Source organism: Neodiprion lecontei, chromosome 4 (assembly GCF_021901455.1).
Source record: "Neodiprion lecontei isolate iyNeoLeco1 chromosome 4, iyNeoLeco1.1, whole genome shotgun sequence".
NCBI classification, from domain to species: Eukaryota; Metazoa; Arthropoda; class Insecta; order Hymenoptera; family Diprionidae; genus Neodiprion; species Neodiprion lecontei.
This window is the reverse complement of record NC_060263.1, coordinates 6,032,034-6,054,538: the sequence shown is the minus strand read 5'-3', so window position 1 is coordinate 6,054,538 and position 22,505 is coordinate 6,032,034. Positions and strand designations below refer to the sequence as shown.

General features: G+C 36.6%; 1 protein-coding gene across 6 annotated transcripts in view; it reads right to left on the bottom strand.

Annotated features, from left to right (window-relative positions):
- Positions 1–13,074: 13,074 nt before the first annotated feature.
- The window catches only part of LOC107227896 (acetylcholine receptor subunit alpha-like), a 138,110-nt gene continuing 128,679 nt past the window's right edge, over positions 13,075–22,505 (bottom strand). For 4 of the 6 annotated variants that reach the window (XM_046736926.1, XM_046736927.1, XM_046736931.1 and 1 more), the window contains 4 exons: positions 19,177–19,323; positions 18,178–18,336; positions 16,405–16,660; positions 13,075–15,895 (listed from right to left, as the gene is read on the bottom strand). In XM_046736926.1, the coding sequence (XP_046592882.1) occupies positions 15,704–15,895; positions 16,405–16,660; positions 18,178–18,336; positions 19,177–19,323 (754 nt within the window). In that variant the 3' untranslated portion in view covers positions 13,075–15,703. The remainder of the gene's footprint in view (positions 15,896–16,404; positions 16,661–18,177; positions 18,337–19,176; positions 19,324–22,505) is intronic. The other 2 variants (XM_046736928.1, XM_046736929.1) reach the window with 1 other exon arrangement.

Below are 22,505 nucleotides of genomic sequence, written 5' to 3'. Positions count from 1 at the left end.
GAAGCAAAAGGAGCGTGGGATCAACGGGAGAGAAGATACGAGGAAAAAAGCACCTGCTGAAAAATGTCGAAAATTCAGGTTTTCGTTTTTTGGCTGTAACTTTCGATGCGTTGATCGCAGCGTATTGGGACTGCACCCAATCGATTTCTCTCGCAAAATTACGTCGGAATAGTGCCCTAATTAATTTATTCCAGCACTTTTGAAAATCGTGAAAATTTTCGCCAAAAATACACAGGGGTTAACCTTCCTTTTTTTTTGACCAAAAAATTTTTCGTCTCAGAATTGATTCGTATGACTCTTTCCCGACCAATTGGACCCCAAGGAACTCAGAAAACGAAGCAAAAGGAGCGTGGCATCAACGGGAGAGAAGATACGAGGAAAAAAGCACCTGCTGAAAAATGTCGAAAATTCGGGTTTTCGTTTTTTGGCTGTAACTTTCGATGCGTTGATCGCAGCGTATTGGGACTGCGCCCAATCGATTTCTCTCGCAAAATTACGTCGGAATAGTGCCACAATTAATTTATTCCAGCACTTTTGAAAATCGCGAACATTTTCGCCAAAAATACAAAGGGGTTAACCTTCCTTTTTTTTCGACCAAAAAATTTTTCGTCTCAGAATTGATTCGTATGACTCTTTCCCGACCAATTGGACCCCAAGGAACTCAGAAAACGAAGCAAAAGGAGCGTGGGATCAACGGGAGAGAAGATACGAGGAAAAAAGCACCTGCTGAAAAATGTCGAAATCTCGGGTTTTCGTTTTTTGGCTGTAACTTTCGATGCGTTGATCGCAGCGTATTGGGACTGCGCCCAATCGATTTCTCTCGCAAAATTACGTCGGAATAGTGCCACAATTAATTTATTCCAGCACTTTTGAAAATCGCGAAAATTTTCGCCAAAAATACAAAGGGGTTAACCTTCCTTTTTTTTTGACCAAAAAATTTTTCGTCTCAGAATTGATTCGTATGACTCTTTCCCGACCAATTGGACCCTAAGGAACTCAGAAAACGAAGCAAAAGGAGCGTGGGATCAACGGGAGAGAAGATACGAGGAAAAAAGCACCTGCTGAAAAATGTCGAAAATTCGGGTTTTCGTTTTTTGGCTGTAACTTCCGATGCGTTGATCGCAGCGTATAGGGACTGCGCCCAATCGATTTCTCTCGCAAAATTACGTCGGAATAGTGCCACAATTAATTTATTCCAGCACTTTTGAAAATCGCGAAAATTTTCGCCAAAAATACAAAGGGGTTAACCTTCCTTTTTTTTTGACCAAAAAATTTTTCGTCTCAGAATTGATTCGTATGACTCTTTCCCGACCAATTGGACCCCAAGGAACTCAGAAAACGAAGCAAAAGGAGCGTGGGATCAACGGGAGAGAAGATACGAGGAAAAAAGCACCTGCTGAAAAATGTCGAAAATTCAGGTTTTCGTTTTTTGGCTGTAACTTTCGATGCGTTGATCGCAGCGTATTGGGACTGCACCCAATCGATTTCTCTCGCAAAATTACGTCGGAATAGTGCCCTAATTAATTTATTCCAGCACTTTTGAAAATCGTGAAAATTTTCGCCAAAAATACACAGGGGTTAACCTTCCTTTTTTTTTGACCAAAAAATTTTTCGTCTCAGAATTGATTCGTATGACTCTTTCCCGACCAATTGGACCCCAAGGAACTCAGAAAACGAAGCAAAAGGAGCGTGGCATCAACGGGAGAGAAGATACGAGGAAAAAAGCACCTGCTGAAAAATGTCGAAAATTCGGGTTTTCGTTTTTTGGCTGTAACTTTCGATGCGTTGATCGCAGCGTATTGGGACTGCGCCCAATCGATTTCTCTCGCAAAATTACGTCGGAATAGTGCCACAATTAATTTATTCCAGCACTTTTGAAAATCGCGAACATTTTCGCCAAAAATACAAAGGGGTTAACCTTCCTTTTTTTTCGACCAAAAAATTTTTCGTCTCAGAATTGATTCGTATGACTCTTTCCCGACCAATTGGACCCCAAGGAACTCAGAAAACGAAGCAAAAGGAGCGTGGGATCAACGGGAGAGAAGATACGAGGAAAAAAGCACCTGCTGAAAAATGTCGAAATCTCGGGTTTTCGTTTTTTGGCTGTAACTTTCGATGCGTTGATCGCAGCGTATTGGGACTGCGCCCAATCGATTTCTCTCGCAAAATTACGTCGGAATAGTGCCACAATTAATTTATTGCAGCACTTTTAAAAATCGCGAAAATTTTCGCCAAAAATACAAAGGGGTTAACCTTCCTTTTTTTTTGACCAAAAAATTTTTCGTCTGAGAATTGATTCGTATGACTCTTTCCCGACCAATTGGACCCCAAGGAACTCAGAAAACGCAGCAAAAGGAGCGTGGGATCAACGGGAGAGAAGATACGAGAAAAAAAGCACTTGCTGAAAAATGTCGAAAATTCAGGTTTTCGTTTTTTGGCTGTAACTTTCGATGCGTTGATCGCAGCGTATTGGGACTGCGCCCAATCGATTTCTCTCGCAAAATTACGTCGGAATAGTGCCACAATTAATTTATTCCAGCACTTTTGAAAATCGCGAAAATTTTCGCCAAAAATACAAAGGGGTTAACCTTCCTTTTTTTTTGACCAAAAAATTTTTCGTCTCAGAATTGATTCGTATGACTCTTTCCCGACCAATTGGACCCCAAGGAACTCAGAAAACGCAGCAAAAGGAGCGTGGGTTCAACGGGAGAGAAGATACGAGGAAAAAAGCACCTGCTGAAAAATGTCGAAAATTCAGGTTTTCGTTTTTTGGCTGTAACTTTCGATGCGTTGATCGCAGCGTATTGGGACTGCGCCCAATCGATTTCTCTCGCAAAATTACGTCGGAATAGTGCCCTAATTAATTTATTCCAGCACTTTTGAAAATCGCGAAAACTTTCGCCAAAAATACACAGGGGTTAACCTTCCTTTTTTTTTGACCAAAAAATTTTTCGTCTCAGAATTGATTCGTATGACTCTTTCCCGACCAATTGGACCCCAAGGAACTCAGAAAACGCAGCAACAGGAGCGTGGGTTCAACGGGAGAGAAGATACGAGGAAAAAAGCACCTGCTGAAAAATGTCAAAAATTCAGGTTTTCGTTTTTTGGCTGTAACTGTTGATGCGTTGATCGCAGCGTATTGGGACTGCGCCCAATCGATTTCTCTCGCAAAATTACGTCGGAATAGTGCCACAATTAATTTATTCCAGCATTTTTGAAAATCGCGAAAATTTTCGCCAAAAATACAAAGGGGTTGACCTTCGTTTTTTTTTGACCAAAAAATTTTTCGTCTCAGAATTGATTCGTATGACTCTTTCCCGACCAATTGGACTCCAAGGAACTCAGAAAACGCAGCAAAAGGAGCGTGGGATCAACGGGAGAGAAGATACGAGGAAAAAAGCACCTGCTGAAAAATGTCGAAAATTCAGGTTTTCGTTTTTTGGCTGTAACTTTCGATGCGTTGATCGCAGCGTATTGGGACTGCGCCCAATCGATTTCTCTCGCAAAATTACGTCGGAATAGTGCCACAATTAATTTTCTCCAGCACTTTTGAAAATCGCGAAAATTTTCGCCAAAAATACAAAGGGGTTAGCCTTCCTTTTTTTTTGACCAAAAAATTTTTCGTCTCAGAATTGATTCGTATGATTCTTTCCTGACCAATTGGACCCCAAGGAACTCAGAAAACGCAGCAAAAGGAGCGTGGGATCAACGGGAGAGAAGATACGAGGAAAAAAGCACCTGCTGAAAAATGTCGAAAATTCAGGTTTTCGTTTTTTGGCTGTAACTTTCGATGCGTTGATCGCAGCGTATTGGGACTGCGCCCAATCGATTTCTCTCGCAAAATTACGTCGGAATAGTGCCACAATTAATTTATTCCAGCACTTTTGAAAATCGCGAAAATTTTCGCCAAAAATACAAAGGGGTTAGCCTTCTTTTTTTTTTGACCCAAAAATTTTTCGTCTCAGAATTGATTCGTATGACTCTTTCCCGACCAATTGGACCCTAAGGAACTCAGAAAACGAAGCAAAAGGAGCGTGGGATCAACGGGAGAGAAGATACGAGGAAAAAAGCACCTGCTGAAAAATGTCGAAAATTCGGGTTTTCGTTTTTTGGCTGTAACTTCCGATGCGTTGATCGCAGCGTATAGGGACTGCGCCCAATCGATTTCTCTCGCAAAATTACGTCGGAATAGTGCCACAATTAATTTATTCCAGCACTTTTGAAAATCGCGAAAATTTTCGCCAAAAATACAAAGGGGTTAACCTTCCTTTTTTTTTGACCAAAAAATTTTTCGTCTCAGAATTGATTCGTATGACTCTTTCCCAACCAATTGGACCCCAAGGAACTCAGAAAACGAAGCAAAAGGAGCGTGGGATCAACGGGAGAGAAGATACGAGGAAAAAAGCACCTGCTGAAAAATGTCGAAAATTCAGGTTTTCGTTTTTTGGCTGTAACTTTCGATGCGTTGATCGCAGCGTATTGGGACTGCGCCCAATCGATTTCTCTCGCAAAATTACGTCGGAATAGTGCCACAATTAATTTATTCCAGCAGTTTTGAAAATCGCGAAAATTTTCGCCAAAAATACAAAGGGGTTGACCTTCGTTTTTTTTTGACCAAAAAATTTTTCGTCTCAGAATTGATTCGTATGACTCTTTCCCGACCAATTGGACTCCAAGGAACTCAGAAAACGCAGCAAAAGGAGCGTGGGATCAACGGGAGAGAAGATACGAGGAAAAAAGCACCTGCTGAAAAATGTCGAAAATTCAGGTTTTCGTTTTTTGGCTGTAACTTTCGATGCGTTGATCGCAGCGTATTGGGACTGCGCCCAATCGATTTCTCTCGCAAAATTACGTCGGAATAGTGCCACAATTAATTTTCTCCAGCACTTTTGAAAATCGCGAAAATTTTCGCCAAAAATACAAAGGGGTTAACCTTCCTTTTTTTTTGACCAAAAAATTTTTCGTCTCAGAATTGATTCGTATGATTCTTTCCTGACCAATTGGACCCCAAGGAACTCAGAAAACGCAGCAAAAGGAGCGTGGGATCAACGGGAGAGAAGATACGAGGAAAAAAGCACCTGCTGAAAAATGTCGAAAATTCAGGTTTTCGTTTTTTGGCTGTAACTTTCGATGCGTTGATCGCAGCGTATTGGGACTGCGCCCAATCGATTTCTCTCGCAAAATTACGTCGGAATAGTGCCACAATTAATTTATTCCAGCACTTTTGAAAATCGCGAAAATTTTCGCCAAAAATACAAAGGGGTTAGCCTTCTTTTTTTTTTGACCCAAAAATTTTTCGTCTCAGAATTGATTCGTATGACTCTTTCCCGACCAATTGGACCCTAAGGAACTCAGAAAACGAAGCAAAAGGAGCGTGGGATCAACGGGAGAGAAGATACGAGGAAAAAAGCACCTGCTGAAAAATGTCGAAAATTCGGGTTTTCGTTTTTTGGCTGTAACTTCCGATGCGTTGATCGCAGCGTATAGGGACTGCGCCCAATCGATTTCTCTCGCAAAATTACGTCGGAATAGTGCCACAATTAATTTATTCCAGCACTTTTGAAAATCGCGAAAATTTTCGCCAAAAATACAAAGGGGTTAACCTTCCTTTTTTTTTGACCAAAAAATTTTTCGTCTCAGAATTGATTCGTATGACTCTTTCCCGACCAATTGGACCCCAAGGAACTCAGAAAACGAAGCAAAAGGAGCGTGTGATCAACGGGAGAGAAGATACGAGGAAAAAAGCACCTGCTGAAAAATGTCGAAAATTCAGGTTTTCGTTTTTTGGCTGTAACTTTCGATGCGTTGATCGCAGCGTATTGGGACTGCGCCCAATCGATTTCTCTCGCAAAATTACGTCGGAATAGTGCCACAATTAATTTATTCCAGCATTTTTGAAAATCGCGAAAATTTTCGCCAAAAATACAAAGGGGTTAACCTTCGTTTTTTTTTGACCAAAAAATTTTTCGTCTCAGAATTGATTCGTATGACTCTTTCCCGACCAATTGGACTCCAAGGAACTCAGAAAACGCAGCAAAAGGAGCGTGGGATCAACGGGAGAGAAGATACGAGGAAAAAAGCACCTGCTGAAAAATGTCGAAAATTCAGGTTTTCGTTTTTTGGCTGTAACTTTCGATGCGTTGATCGCAGCGTATTGGGACTGCGCCCAATCGATTTCTCTCGCAAAATTACGTCGGAATAGTGCCCTAATTAATTTATTCCAGCACTTTTGGAAATCGCGAAAATTTTCGCCAAAAATACACAGGGGTTAACCTTCCTTTTTTTTTGACCAAAAAATTTTTCGTCTCAGAATTGATTCGTATGACTCTTTCCCGACCAATTGGACCCCAAGGAACTCAGAAAACGAAGCAAAAGGAGCGTGGCATCAACGGGAGAGAAGATACGAGGAAAAAAGCACCTGCTGAAAAATGTCGAAAATTCAGGTTTTCGTTTTTTGGCTGTAACTTTCGATGCGTTGATCGCAGCGTATTGGGACTGCGCCCAATCGATTTCTCTCGCAAAATTACGTCGGAATAGTGCCACAATTAATTTATTCCAGCACTTTTGAAAATCGCGAACATTTTCGCCAAAAATACAAAGGGGTTAACCTTCCTTTTTTTTTGACCAAAAAATTTTTCGTCTCAGAATTGATTCGTATGACTCTTTCCCGACCAATTGGACCCCAAGGAACTCAGAAAACGAAGCAAAAGGAGCGTGGCATCAACGGGAGAGAAGATACGAGGAAAAAAGCACCTGCTGAAAAATGTCGAAAATTCAGGTTTTCGTTTTTTGGCTGTAACTTTCGATGCGTTGATCGCAGCGTATTGGGACTGCGCCCAATCGATTTCTCTCGCAAAATTACGTCGGAATAGTGCCCTAATTAATTTATTCCAGCACTTTTGAAAATCGCGAAAATTTTCGCCAAAAATACACAGGGGTTAACCTTCCTTTTTTTTTGACCAAAAAATTTTTCGTCTCAGAATTGATTCGTATGACTCTTTCCCGACCAATTGGACCCCAAGGAACTCAGAAAACGCAGCAAAAGGAGCGTGGGATCAACGGGAGAGAAGATACGAGAAAAAAAGCACCTGCTGAAAAATGTCGAAAATTCAGGTTTTCGTTTTTTGGCTGTAACTTTCGATGCGTTGATCGCAGCGTATAGGGACTGCGCCCAATCGATTTCTCTCGCAAAATCACGTCGGAATAGTGCCACTATTAATTCATTCCAGCACTTTTGAAAATCGCGAAAATTTTCGCCAAAAATACAAAGGGGTTAACCTTCCTTTTTTTTTGACCAAAAAATTTTTCGTCTCAGAATTGATTCGTATGACTCTTTCCCGACCAATTGGACCCCAAGGAACTCAGAAAACGCAGCAAAAGGAGCGTGTGATCAACGGGAGAGAAGATACGAGGAAAAAAGCACCTGCTGAAAAATGTCGAAAATTCAGGTTTTCGTTTTTTGGCTGTAACTTTTGATGCGTCGATCGCAGCGTATTGGGACTGCGCCCAATCGATTTCTCTCGCAAAATTACGTCGGAATAGTGCCACAATTAATTTATTCCAGCACTTTTGAAAATCGCGAACATTTTTGCCAAAAATACAAAGGGGTTAACCTTCCTTTTTTTTTGACCAAAAAATTTTTCGTCTCAGAAATGATTCGTATGACTCTTTCCCGACCAATTGGACCCCAAGGAACTCAGAAAACGAAGCAAAAGGAGCGTGGCATCAACGGGAGAGAAGACACGAGGAAAAAAGCACCTGCTGAAAAATGTCGAAAATTCAGGTTTTCGTTTTTTGGCTGTAACTTTCGATGCGTTGATCGCAGCGTATTGGGACTGCGCCCAATCGATTTCTCTTGCAAAATTACGTCGGAATAGTGCCACAATTAATTTATTCCAGCACTTTTGAAAATCGCGAACATTTTCGCCAAAAATACAAAGGGGTTAACCTTCCTTTTTTTTTGACCAAAAAATTTTTCGTCTCAGAATTGATTCGTATGACTCTTTCCCGACCAATTGGACCCCAAGGAACTCAGAAAACGCAGCAAAAGGAGCGTGGGATCAACGGGAGAGAAGATACGAGAAAAAAAGCACCTGCTGAAAAATGTCGAAAATTCAGGTTTTCGTTTTTTGGCTGTAACTTTCGATGCGTTGATCGCAGCGTATTGGGACTGCGCCCAATCGATTTCTCTCGCAAAATTACGTCGGAATAGTGCCACAATTAATTTATTCCAGCACTTTTGAAAATCGCGAACATTTTCGCCAAAAATACAAAGGGGTTAACCTTCCTTTTTTTTTGACCAAAAAATTTTTCGTCTCAGAATTGATTCGTATGACTCTTTCCCGACCAATTGGACCCCAAGGAACTCAGAAAACGCAGCAAAAGGAGCGTGGGATCAACGGGAGAGAAGATACGAGGAAAAAAGCACCTGCTGAAAAATGTCGAAAATTCAGGTTTTCGTTTTTTGGCTGTAACTTTCGATGCGTTGATCGCAGCGTATTGGGACTGCGCTTAATCGTTTTCCCCGGCAAAATTACGACGGAATAGTGCCAGATAGAATTTATTCCAGCACATTTCAAATTCGCGAAAATTTTCGCCAAAAATGCAAAGGGGTTAGCCTTACTTTTTTTTACGCAAAAAACTTTCGTCTCAGATTCGATTCAAATGACCCTGACCTGACTAATTGGACACCCAGGAACTCAGAAAACGCAGCGAAAAGGGCGTGGGATCACCAGGAGAAAAGTTACAAAGGAAAAAGCACCTGCTGAAAAATGTTGAAAACTCAGGTTCTCGTTTTCTGGCCGTAACTTTTCATTCGTTGCTCGCAGCGTATTGGGACTGCGCTCAATCGTTTTCCCCGGCAAAATTACGTCGGAATAGTGCCAGATAGACCTTATTCCAGCACTTTTCAAAATCGCGAAAATTTTCGCTAAAAATGCAAAGGGGTTAGCCCTACTTTTTTCTTCAGTTTTTGAGCCAAAAATTTTTCGTCTCAGATTTGACTTGTGTGACCCTATCCAGACTAATTGGACCACCAGGAACTCCGAAAACGCAGCGAAAAGAGTGCTGGACGAACAGCAGAGAATTGTGGAATCAAATAGCAGCCGCCGCGTTACTCAGCTATCACTTCCAAATTCATGCTTGCCAAGTTTTCACTCACAGCGTTCATAATCTTGCTGGCTTTACTTTATTTCATCAACCACACGAAATAATACGCATTTTCGGGCAATCGGCATTTCTTCGTGGCTTATTATTATCATACCTTGCACTGCATTTACTCTTGGGTCAAATCTGAAATCATGGCATCGTTCTATGTCTATTGTTCAACCCCCCCGAATCACTTGATCAGTAAAGCTGCCGATTTTGCAGAACCGAATGGACTAATAAAATACCTATGGCTCCCGTCGAACATAGGCTCATCAAATACTAAGCTCTAAGCCACAAACAGCAGAGCACGTCTTACAACTGCAGTACATATCTTATTACGTCTGGAGTTAAATTCACTGGCCATGGACGTCTTCTTTGATACCGATTCAGCTCTCGGAGATAAGGTATCGTCTGAACGATATTTGTCTGTGTTGCAAAACTTTCACGTGTCACCTAAACTCGCGTCAAATTGTTCTGCATAATTCGTCCGAAGGTTGGGAATATTCTTATTCAAAAACTTGTATAAAAAGTCTTCGGGTTTCTACGACAACGAATTTTATTCTCATGCTTCTTGTCAAGCATTATTACAAAACCAAGCAACAGTTTCCTTATTATACTTACAATATTTCATGTGGCATGATATATATTTTACAACGATAATAATATATTTTATTCAATAAGATATATTCAACAATTATCCTATCATACATACACGTATATGTATATGTTGTATGTGTACGATATACATATGTATATGGATTATATAAATAAAACTATTGCTAATACATTAAACGCTAATATTATCCATATAATAATCGTGATAAAATTAGAAGTAATGTTATGTAGTGCTGGTTTTCATCATATATTCGTTACATTGACGTACGAACAAACTGACTGTCATCACTTGACAACTTCACACGCCAACGGATCATTTTATTAATAATTGGCGCTGCGAATCCTTTTTTATACGTTCATTTCCATTCCGTCTAGACAGTTGATTCAAGGTTTCACGATCGTTATCGAATATTCGATGATACTGATGTCAATTCGAAAAACGACATCGGTCGAAATTCAAAAGTGCTGAGTTTGAATACAATTCAAATAAACAGATGACAAGAGTAATTGTTAAAAGTGGTTCAAGTTCCAATTTGCGCTTACGATCGACGACAGACCGAAATATTTACTTTCTAACTTCTTTTGTATACTTATTTACGAATAACATCAAAAACTGATATCACATTCTGCACTATACACAATATACCAATAATTAGGTGTAACGTAAAATAAAAATAAGAATATTACGTAACCACGTGATTGAAACGAGACGATTCGTCGTTGTGTGTATCTGTGCTTGGTAAATTCAATACAATTTGCAAATAAACATCACGTTTCAATTCGATTGATGTTCAGGGTAATATCGTTATAAACTGTTATTACAATACTATCTACTTCGAAATATCAACGCAAGTATCATTATTATTATTATTATTATTTTCTTTGTCGTATTACCCTGACTTTATTTCACATACGCAGACGATGGCATATTTGCTAAAATCGATACGGCTGATCTTAGTAATAAATTGTTTCTATGATTATTAAATTATTTCGGATTTTTTGGATACCGGTTTTGTTCTTCACTCGTTCTTCACAAATAATTTAATTATCATTTCGCACGGTTGGTAATTTATCACTGTGAAAAATGACGTGTCGATCATACGTTCATCTATTTACACCATATTTACAACTTATACTCTATTATACGTGTTTTACGAACTGGGGCGAATCAGTTTGCTGTTAATATTATCAGACAAAACTCAATTTTCAATTTATATTACGGTTATATCGTCATTATTAACGCCTGTTTCCCACAATGTGCATTACTCGTTTGCGAAATATGTTATACATATTAAAACTTTCTATGTATATATGTAATAATATATAATACAAAACGTGTATCCTTTTTCTTTTTAATAAATAGTTCTACGTTTTTAGTATGGTTTCAGGACTACTATTTTATTTAATCATTATTATTATTATCGTTATTATTATTATTATTATTATTATAATATTATTATTATTATTATTATTACTTAACTTTTTCAAATTAATTTTTCTTCTCCCAAATTGATTCAGAAACGAAACAAAAAATAAAAAAAAAAAATGAAACGACGCAACCATCATATATTATAATTTGTTACTACGACTTAAAATAATTTTTCCATCCGTCGTGATAGGAAAAAACTTTACTTTATCCAAAGTTATTCTCATTATACGTATAATAAAATTATACCGTTGTTTATTCACAATTAGATACTATATATAATATATATATATAGGTATAAGTACGTTATGTAATTTTATTAGATTCTTAAGTTTCGTTGAAATTATTTCGTACCCTATGTGTTATTGTATGTACATATACATATATATTTTTTTCTCACGCGTGTATATATATATATATATATATTCTTCAGAGCAATAACCATATTTCATCCATTTCTCGTTTTCACTTAACTTGCTTTGCTCGAATAATATTATCTATGAAGTACCGTCGCTTCTTAGACTTTATATAACGTATTCATACGCGTATAACAAGACTACATTTGTCACGTATAAATATCGTTATTTATTACGTTTCTTCACTGTGTTTATATACAAATTTTTTTTCGTGTTTTTTCTATACGTATATAGATGTGTATACAGAAATTATATTGTACAGTTGAAAGTTGCGAAAAAAATTATTCCACTCGTTACGGTTATTCAGAAACGGTTCGATTATAAATTTCTAATCACAACGTCAATATAAATCAATTTAAACTCATATCGTACGAATTGTGATCAAATAAATGTATCCAACGAATTGTGATTGAATACGAAAATTGCGGAGAGATGAAAACAGTTTTTCGAGACAAAGAATCGGGGAAAAAAATTAAAATACATCAGAGAATATCTAACGATTTTAAACATGATCGGTTTTCTTAATTCTGAAAATTCCCTTTCATATTCAATTTGAACTCATAAATCCCAGTTTATATGTCAAGGACAGATTGTAAATGGGGCGAGTCTTCAGTTAGGAGATTATATTTTTAGACCGAGGATAAGATAAAGTTGTTAAAGGTATCATTTATCAGCCAGTGATTTGGTCCCAATGTAAAATCTGTCGGCAAAATGTACGATATTTGAAAAAACGGTACCAGAAATTTCAATGAAAATTTTCATGTTATACTTGAATTAAAGAATGGTATCATCCAATTGATATTATTATTATTATTATTATTATTATTATTATTATTATTATTATTATTATTATTATTATTTCTCCGTCAAACCCGATTTACAAGAATTTTTCATCACTTTTTTTTTTTTGTTCTTAGAGTCACTAATAAGCTTTATCCACATATACCGAATTGACTCGTAAAATATGAAAAAGTGAATTATATTGTTTCAATTTTAAAAATGAAAAAAAAAAAAAAAATAATAAAAAAAAATCGTTAAACGAATCACTGAAAGTTTCATGAAATAAAAGATATTGATGACGGTAAGAATATTAATTAGCAACATCGATAATAAACTAGTGCTGAGCAACTTCGATACGGTTACTCAACATGCTACAACTATCAGCTTTAGAATTCGTATGCTTTACTTGTCCTTATCCTTCCTATATAAATATGGGTTACAATTATCGTACGACGCTTTGATTTTACTATATTTTTGCCTTAGTTTCCGTTTTTTATTTTTTTCTTTTTGGTTTTTTTTTTCTTTTTTCTATTTTGTGTTTTAATATCTTAAAAAATATTACGTAAGTACATATATATCATATACAATGCGCTTATCATGTAGATATATATATGTATATATATATGTATTGTAATATTTTTTGTTATTCGAATATGTAACGTATGATAAATATGTAATATTACCGCAGGAAATCTTTGTACGACTGTTTTTAGTTCTTTTTTTTTTTCTACCTTTCACGCATGATACGATACTAGCTAAGTAACCTATAACTATATATGCCTCGGGTAGTAATTCCATTTTAATTAATATTAATTTCTTTCTCAGTTAATAGGCTTTTAAATGATGAACGTTTCTCGATAATCGAAAATGATTGCAATGATTTGATTCTAATTTTTACTTTTTTTTTTTTTCGTCAAAAGTCGGCACAACAAAAGACATGGGATGAAATTTGAGTTTCTTCGAATAACCCGTTTTCAGTACAAAAATGATTAAACTTCTGTTTTCGTTTATTTCTTAAACTTTGGAAAATACACACTGAATGCAATTTCAGATCAAATTCGTACCAGTATTTTGCTACAAGCTTTAAGAATTCAAAAACGATCGGGTAAAATTGCATCCGTTTTGATCGGGCAGCAAACGCCCAAATTTATTAGAAGTATAGGAAATTTTTTCATCATTTTTATCTGGATAATTTCAGAATTCTATGCTTCGGCCTTTCTGAGACTTACATTGAAAATTAATACCAGATGAGAACGGCTGTCTATGATTTTATAAAAAAAAAAAAAAACAACAAAGATTAGGATAATCCACGTGCAAAGCAATTTTTCGCAAGACGACATCATCCCCCGCCAATATTACTTGTTCGTTTGTTTTTCTTCTTTTTTTTTTTTTTTTTTTTTTTACTTTTCTTTTTTTTTTAACATACCGGGTGCCTATACATATACATGTATTGTATATTATATATTATAAATATGCCTATGTGCAAATTAGGTACCTACAGTCTGTATATAATCTTATTTCTCTTTCATTTTTCTTTTTTTATTTATTTTTTTTTTTTCTTCTTCTACTGCCTATAACGTCCGTAGTGACGTTACGTATATTATTACATATATTACATATGTATATACCTATACATACATATGTGAATATACATATATACCATATTTGTATATTCTGACCTAAGTTTTTATTTTATCTTATTTCATTTTTATTTCATTCATTTCGCCACCTTGAATCAGACAGTGCGGATCTTGATACAAAATATACCCAAACACAATTTATATTCTTCGTTTAATAGCAATTAATGATGCTGAAAGTAAGAAGAAAAAAGAAAAGAATGGAATTACAACGAATAAAATAAGCCGTATTATTTGAATTTCTTGGTAGAGACGAGGGATTTTTTATTCACAATATTTAATTTCAAAGAACGAGTACATGTAAATAAATTTTTAAGACGATATTTCCGGTCTTGGTTTACACGTCAGACAAATAAACGAGTTTTTTTTTTTTTTCAAATTATTTTTCCTCAACGTTTTTCTTTTCTGTTATCAGATTTTCTTTTACCTATAGTACAATACTAGTTTTAATCGCGTTTTTATCATTTTGTTAATAGTGGATACACATCATTTCTATAATACATTATTATGTTGTACTAACAATTAACTATGTAATGGCAGCTTTGTTGCGAAAATTTGAGCACAGACTATTTATATATATAATATGTATATATATATGTATATTATAATATGTGTCGCATGTATACATGTATGTATACCGTCAGTGTAGAAATAATATATAACAATATACATAATGTATTTGTCACGCACTCGATTTCATTATTATACATACACGCGTGAGTGTAGCGTATAATATTTAATCTTACTACGATTCACGAGTCTAAGTCATCTGGGTAATTTTACACATTTTTAATTTTTCGTTCCTGTAATTATAATTATAATTATCATTATTGTTATTATTATTCTATTTTTTTTTTTTTTTTCATTCATATATTTTTTTCTTTTCCGTTTGTTGGAAGTTTTCAATGAAACACGGAAAACGTCGTGATTACTGCGTATCGTGCGAACTATAAAAAATAAGCAAGATAGTATAAAACGAAATCCTTTTTTACTCGTTTATCAGCGGAAAAACAAAGAAATGTATGTAGTCACGTAGCATATATGTGTATATATACTAATTATTAATATATATATATATATATATACTTTAAGGATGATTTTTGAATCGGTGATGCAAAACCGTTTCGGATGACATCCATCTTTGTTTGTCTGCTCTTTCAGCAGCAATCGGGATGAAAATTTATTTTTAGAGAAAAGTCGAAACAATCGTTAAACAAAGTGAAAGAAAAAAAGTAAGAGAAACAAATTGGAAAACACGTGAAAGGCTGTATTTTTTATTATTTTTTGTTTATTTTTGGCCTGTGCAACGGCGATATTCGAATGGATATTTTAGTCCGCCAGGCACGTTCGGGTATTCAAAATTTAGTCAAATGTTTTCATAAAAAATTTCAATTTTCTTCTCTTGCAGTATCGATCTCGTTTTATGCGTCCTCGTTTCAATGTCGATGTTGTCTTTTTTTTTTTTTTTGTTTTCTTCTCTCCTCTTCTTTACCAATGTTTATATCGACTCGATACATTCTCCTTCGTTTATTTTCATTCTTATTTTTAACATTTTCGCCATTCGGCGGAGCCCTTTTGCCGTAATTTCGTGTTTTTCTTTTTTTTTTTTTGAGGGGGAGGTTTTTTTTTTTCGAATGGTAGAGGGGTTAATCTTTGGCTACGGTGCAGGGCTCGGGCGTTGACTATTGGGGCGGACATCGAACAACCGTCGTCGTCGCGAATTCGCTGAACTCTTTGTCGATCGGCGCTCGATCGTCGTAAAGTGTTGGTGCCTGAAGGATTATACCAGCCGTTCCGACAAGAACGGCTAGCGTAAATATCCACAGGAACAACCTGTCCAAAACCATAGCAACGTACTTCCAGTCTTCCTTCACCTGGAAATCAAGTTCGAAACTCTGAAAATACGGCTTTAAAGCATAGTTTTATGAGAAATTTGCTATATTGGAAAACTGCAAGGTTCGATCGTAGAACTGCAATTGCTTAATTACACAAAGTCGTGGTGAATCGATTTTTTTTATTTTTTAGATTTCTTATATTTTGATTTTGCTTCTTTCCGGCAACCGAACTTCCTCATTTATTCGTGAGAAAGCAAAAAAAACAGAATCTTCTTCTTTTGTAACATGTGGAAATTCAACAATTTTCGAAATATCGAGAAATTGAATTAGAAGATGTTAGAGAGATAGGGAGAATTGTTTCTTAGTATCAAAATTCTTACAAAGCATGCGCATAACAAGAACTAGGCTTTGTCGGCAAAAAAAAAAAAAAAACACTCGACAAGAAAAATTTCACACACCTGATTTATAAAGAATGTTTAAATACATTCACACGTTTGTGTAAACTTGTTTGATCGTGGTATTGAATTCATCGAACAAATAAATTTTACCTTCGTCGAATCCTCGAGCATTTTTGTGTGCTCCGCGATGAACCGGACGCAGATGCAAGATCTGTGCAATTCCGGGGGGCAATTCGAGTGGGAAAATACCGGAGGTGTGCGGAGAACCGGGCTTTTCACTTCTTCGATTGGCCCGTCACCGGATACTGATAATTCCTCGGTTTCCGGGTGAAGAGGCAACGGTAGAGGCGGTAAAGTTGGTCCGTGGATTTGGCAGCTACCGCCGAATCGGACACCGTCTGTTAAGCTGGAAATTCGGGACGGGGTTGAAGTTCCGAATTTGAAAAGTTCTCAAAGCGTCGAATTCCCAAGTTTTTTGTGGCGCAAGGTGAAGTAACGAAATTGAACTTTGACGAAACATCAAAGTTTCGAACGGTGCGAAACCCGACGGTCAAAGTTTCAAAAGAACGAAATGCTAAAAGGGAAAAATCAAAGTTCCGAAAGTGAGAAAATTTTTAAATCTGAAACATCGAAATTCCGAATGATCGAAGATTTTCAGTTCTGTGAATTTCTGGCTTGGCGAAATTTCACCATTTTGATCTGTTTTCGTTTTGGATTTTCGATATTTTTACGTTTGGAATCCTGGTAATTTTGATTTTCCGTTTTTTCTCATTTTTCACAACCACTCGTTGAGTGAACTACGCTGTGTAGGTGTATTTTAATTTTTAGAATTTTACTACATCGATACTTTATTTATCGGAATTTTGAGCCGTCGGCTTTCCGACCATTCGAAGCTTTCTTATTTCATAAAAGTTTGATTACTTCACTTCGAGTCTCGACACCAAATAATTCGGAATCAGGCGGTTTCGGAACTTTTCTAATTCGGAACTTCAACCCCGACGCGGAAATTTTTCGATTTGATAAACTCGCTTGCTGATTGAAATAACAATATGGATTACAAACGTTGTTCAGGGAGGTTCGACACTTCCTCCGAAAATGATTCTAAAATTGGAAGGTGAATTTTCGTCAAAATATTTACTATTTTGCAATATTCTTAAGTTTTCACAACTTTAGTACAAGTTTACTAAATTTTTTCAATTTTGTTCTGTACTGATTTTACGATACTTGTTATACTTCCTGTGATTCTTCCGAGAAATTTGTCACCGTTATACGGTAATAATTATTTCTGTTTTTTCTTCACCATCCATTTAGTCGAATTGATCTTCCCGATTGAAAAATATTGACTCTTTGGCTAGACGCACCTTTTAGATTAAACTTTTCTATTTAAAGCTACTGAATTCTTACAGAAAAAATTAAATACATTCGAACGTCAAATGCAGATACCAAAAAAAAAAAATGTCTAGTTGTGATTAGATTGTTTGAATCTGAATCTTGATCTGGTTATTTTCATTTTCTATCGTAACAAAAAAAAAAAAAACAATTTTGAGTCCAAGATAAACAAATGAAATATACTAAACAAACAGATCAACTTTGAAATATAATCTGAAAACTTCCGACAGCTATAAATACATCAATATTTATTAAAGCTAATTATAGCGATAATTTCTTGATTCAAAAGCTACATAACAAAATAAAATATCTCTTATTAGTCAGTAAGAAAAATTTTAGCATCCAATCATCCATCCAAACTACTGAGCTACTGATGCTGATAGTTGTCAAAGAAATTCATCAAAATAGTGAACGAAAAACTGATAAAACAACATGAAAGTTATACTTTTCCTGCTTTAAATCGAATTTCACGAAATTCCTCGCAGAGTAATAGTAAAAAAAATTTTTTAAAAAACGCATCAAATTTCACTTTACCTAGACGGCGAGAGATCCTCTTTCGATGAAACGCGGCTTTGGAATCTTTTCGAACCGATATGATTATCGGTGTCTTCTTGCGCTGTTGGATGATAAGGATAATAGCAAGGTTTTTCTTTGCCTCGTACGGTCCTCATCAGAACTCTGCCGGAAGAGTATCTGCGGTGAAATATGCTTTTACTACAAGGTATATATACATACATACATACATACATACATACATACAATGTAATACATAAGATATCAAGGAAATCCGAGCACGCTCGTGTGTCCGCGTATTTGATGGATGCGGAAAATTTTTGTATACGGAATAGTCGTACGTGAAAGGATGTACCATAAAAACGTAGGGAAGAAAGCGAGAAGAAGGCTGAATCATAAACAAAAAAAAAAAGAAAAAAAGAAGAAAAAAAGGAGAAAGTCCAGACTCCGGAGAATCTTTCTCTTATATAATATACAAGGTTCTGAATTCTATTATATTCCCGTGTAACTGCGCCTTCGAATCGATGAATTGTTGCTGCTTCTTTTCGAGCTTACGTGCAAGCCCGCGTGATATTGGAAAGCTTCCAGAAAGAGATAATACATCTCTCGTGATAGAAAAATGTATCTCTGATTTTGAGCTTCGGACGGGCTTTTCTTTTTTCTATTTTATTTTATTTTTTTTTTTTGGTTTTTCATTGTTTAGGAACCGTCAAGTTATAACGTAGATGTAATAAATACGGTACTTGGCATGTTGAAATCTGTGGGATTGGGTATCGTTCGAGAATTTTGATTAGAAAATTTTTCGTAAGTGCGACTCGCTAAGTTACGAATCGTTTTTCAAGCTTAAAAAGGTTTTACGATGAGAACCGTTCCTTTTTCACGAGAATAGGTGAAGAAAAAAAATCCTTGCCCCGCAAGCGGAAATTGAAAAATATTCGGACGTAATTAATTAAATTGTTTTCCAACACACGGTGACACGTGGAATTTTTTTTTACCCATGAATAATTCGAACCAGCTTACCGATTCGTCTCAAATTTGTACTGCGGCCTTCGCATGACGAGCAATCGTGGAAGAATGTGGATGAATACTCGTTTTACCCAGGGCGCCATTCTGTGGGTTTGGGGTGACCGGAAGTGGACGTTCAGAACAACGACCGTCACGCAGATGCTGAAACAGTGAAGGGATGCGGTTTAGTTACGCTCGGTAAAATCGACGGAAGTCTAGGATATAAATAATAGGATGATAGGACAGGAAAGGACCTCGTGCAGGATCGCTTTTGATGCGGCCGACTGACGCATATCCGCCGATGAACTCGGGGCGGGGATCTTTTTTTCAACGATCCTAATCCCGGGCTCTCGTTTATCTTAAACTGCTTTCGATATCCGCGAGCGCTCGGCCGGCAAAACCAAACCAAACGATTACAACCCGAGGGAAACAAGGGAGGAAGAAATTGACTGTGTATAACTTTTCTGAAAGCCAAAGAGAGATAGATAGATAGATAGATAAGGTTTGTTATTCCCGTGGGAATGTTGGACAAAAAATCTTGGACACAAGTAAGGCGGTAACAAGAAATAAAAAGAGGTGAAACTAAATGTGGATGTATGAATACATGAAGAAAAAGATATAATGATGACACAGAGGAGGATGACATGTGCGAATAAAATGAAGTGAGATTAAAGTATGATGGAAGAGAAATAAATAAGTAAATAAGTATAAAAAAAAAGAAATGAATAGATGAATTTAAGTAAAAATAGATGAACGTTTCAATGAGTTATTCAGTGGGTGAATAAATAAGTAAGAGAAAGAACCAGTAAATACATAAATAAGTAAATAAAACTGGACAAAATTAACACTAAAAAGAGAGAGAGAGAGAGAAAAGCCAAGAATAAAGTCGAACGTATCACGTGGCTTTAATTTACCCTGTAAAATGTGTCGTTTTTTTTCACTGTAGAATTATGTGAGCTTGCGGTGATCGATTCGAAGGCTTTTTAAATTTCTCTGTGATCCTTCGAGAATTCATTCCCCAAATTGGCGGATATTTAAAAAATTTCGTCAGGAAGGATCGGTAATTTGAAAGCTTCGTTTTTTACCGTATTATACGTTATTTAAATTTTTTTGCAATTTCAATTTCTTGGAAAATTTAGATAGCGTTTCATTCTACGAAATGTTTCGTTGAATATAACGTAACTAAAAACATTACGGATTTTTAACATTCTCCGAAAAACGCAGTTCTATTGATCGACTTCAGGTGCATTGACAAAAAATTTCATTTGTTACAGTAACTAGAAAAATTGAGTAAAACAGGTATCGTTAAAAAAACTGTTTGAATATTGTTGGAATTAGGAAAAACGAGGCACGTCTAACCACTTTGCGCTATCGTCGATCCTTTTTTGGTTGTTGCAACGCAAAATCAGTTTCTGAGGTTTACTCTAATTTTTCAGTCAAACAAGGCGTTAACGTCAATTTATTCTTGCACAAGTATTAAATTTTCGCAACAGTTGCAAGAAAATATAGCAACAGCGATCGCAATGAGAAAGAATAGTAACGGATGCTAGACTTTCCGGTAACAGCTAGAAAGCTAATTTTAATTTCCTACCTAGAACTATATTTTTCGATTGTGGTAAAAAAATAAAAATAATTAAGGACCGAGCGGTAACCGGAACTAAAAATTTCTCTCAGTGTGAAATACATTTGAAATTGTGGCTAGGAGATGGAACGTTTTCAGTCGATAGCTGACGACGAGATTGAATTACGTAAACCGAAGAACGAGGGGGAAAAAAAGCGTAGCTTTTTTTACGATCTGGAAAAATTGAAAATCCGGAAGAGCCGACGAAGCTGTTCGTTCCTCAGGGGAGAATGAAATCCTCATGGGACGACGGGATTCCTCGGAAAATATTTCCGGGTTATCTGCGTAATTTCACTCTCGTACATGTGAACGAAAATCCATCGTTGCTTACTGCAAATTTATACCAGCGCTTGAGATATTAAGGAATAAAGAATCGATAACGTCGATTTGTAAATCAGTATACTGAAAAAATTTACTTGAATAAATTTTCTCTTCCTTTTCAGCAGTCGCTCGATCCATTTATAATTTCATACGAGTTACACAGTCATATGTCGATAACAATCGATCTATCATTGTAATTTTGTAAAGGGTAACGAAAAAAACTGTTCCGGTTAATTTGTGGAAAACAGTCTTTCGAACTGACTTCCAAATCGTAGGATGACACCGAACGGACGGTAACATCTTTTGATAATTCAAAAACGATCTGAAATGAACCGTCGACGTCTAAATTTGTCTTTATACAAGTGTTGTGCGATTAATCGATTAATCGGAAGTTTGGACTAATCGTTTCTTCGATTAATCGATGAATCAAAGTTGCCTGATAAGAATTCTGCGCGTCAATCGGTAAATGGATCAAAACCGTCGATTGATCGATTGATCGAAAAAAAAACGATCAATCAGAGATATCGATTGATTGATTAATCGGAAAAGCTATCAATCGAAATCGTCGATTAATCCATTAATTGTAAATACAATCGAAAAGCTCAATCGTTAATCGATTAATCGCACAGCACAAGTTCATCCTCTCCAGTTTTCAAACATTTTTTCATTCGTAAATTTTCAAACAGATCTTCGTAGCTCAGAAATTAAATAATTTGATAAATACCCGATGTCCGATTATCTTGTTATAATACTGATAAAAAAAAAAAAAATGTCGATCATTGACGAACCAAAGGTCTCCTTGAAGTCGAATCCGCGGAGACCAGAACCGATGAAATCCGGGTTCTCGGCCGAGAAACGGCAATCTAAACTGCGCATTAAACTTTCCAACTTTTTTCACGGTCGTATATTTCCGGAAATCGCCGCAGGCGCACCTAGGGGTTTAGTTTTGTCCACCCCGTGGAACGAGGGGTCGATTTTCGTCCCGAGTGAACGGACTCGGAGGAACGAAATTGCGCCGGACTCGAAGAGCGCTGATCTTAAAGTCCGATCCTTCGAATTTCCGGCTTAGATCCGGCGTCCCGGTGAAACGAAAGGTCGTCGTTTGTCGACACGGAATTGAGCCCCTGACATTGTCTTGAAAAGACGCCGCCTGTTGTACACGGGCAATCAGAGCCGCCCCGTAAAACCGTCTATAAACATCCGAGAAGTCGATTCAAGGGGCTCGGTAAACCCGTTTGCCGTTTCTTCGGGGCTGAAATTAAACGGCAACGGGCGAATTAAAATCTACAAGGTAAGTTACCGCGTTTCGAAAGAAGAAAACTCCGATCCCCAAACCGTATTTCTTTTATTCCCGATGTCGAACGGCTGGAATTTCTTCTTGTTTTCTTATTTTACATACGCT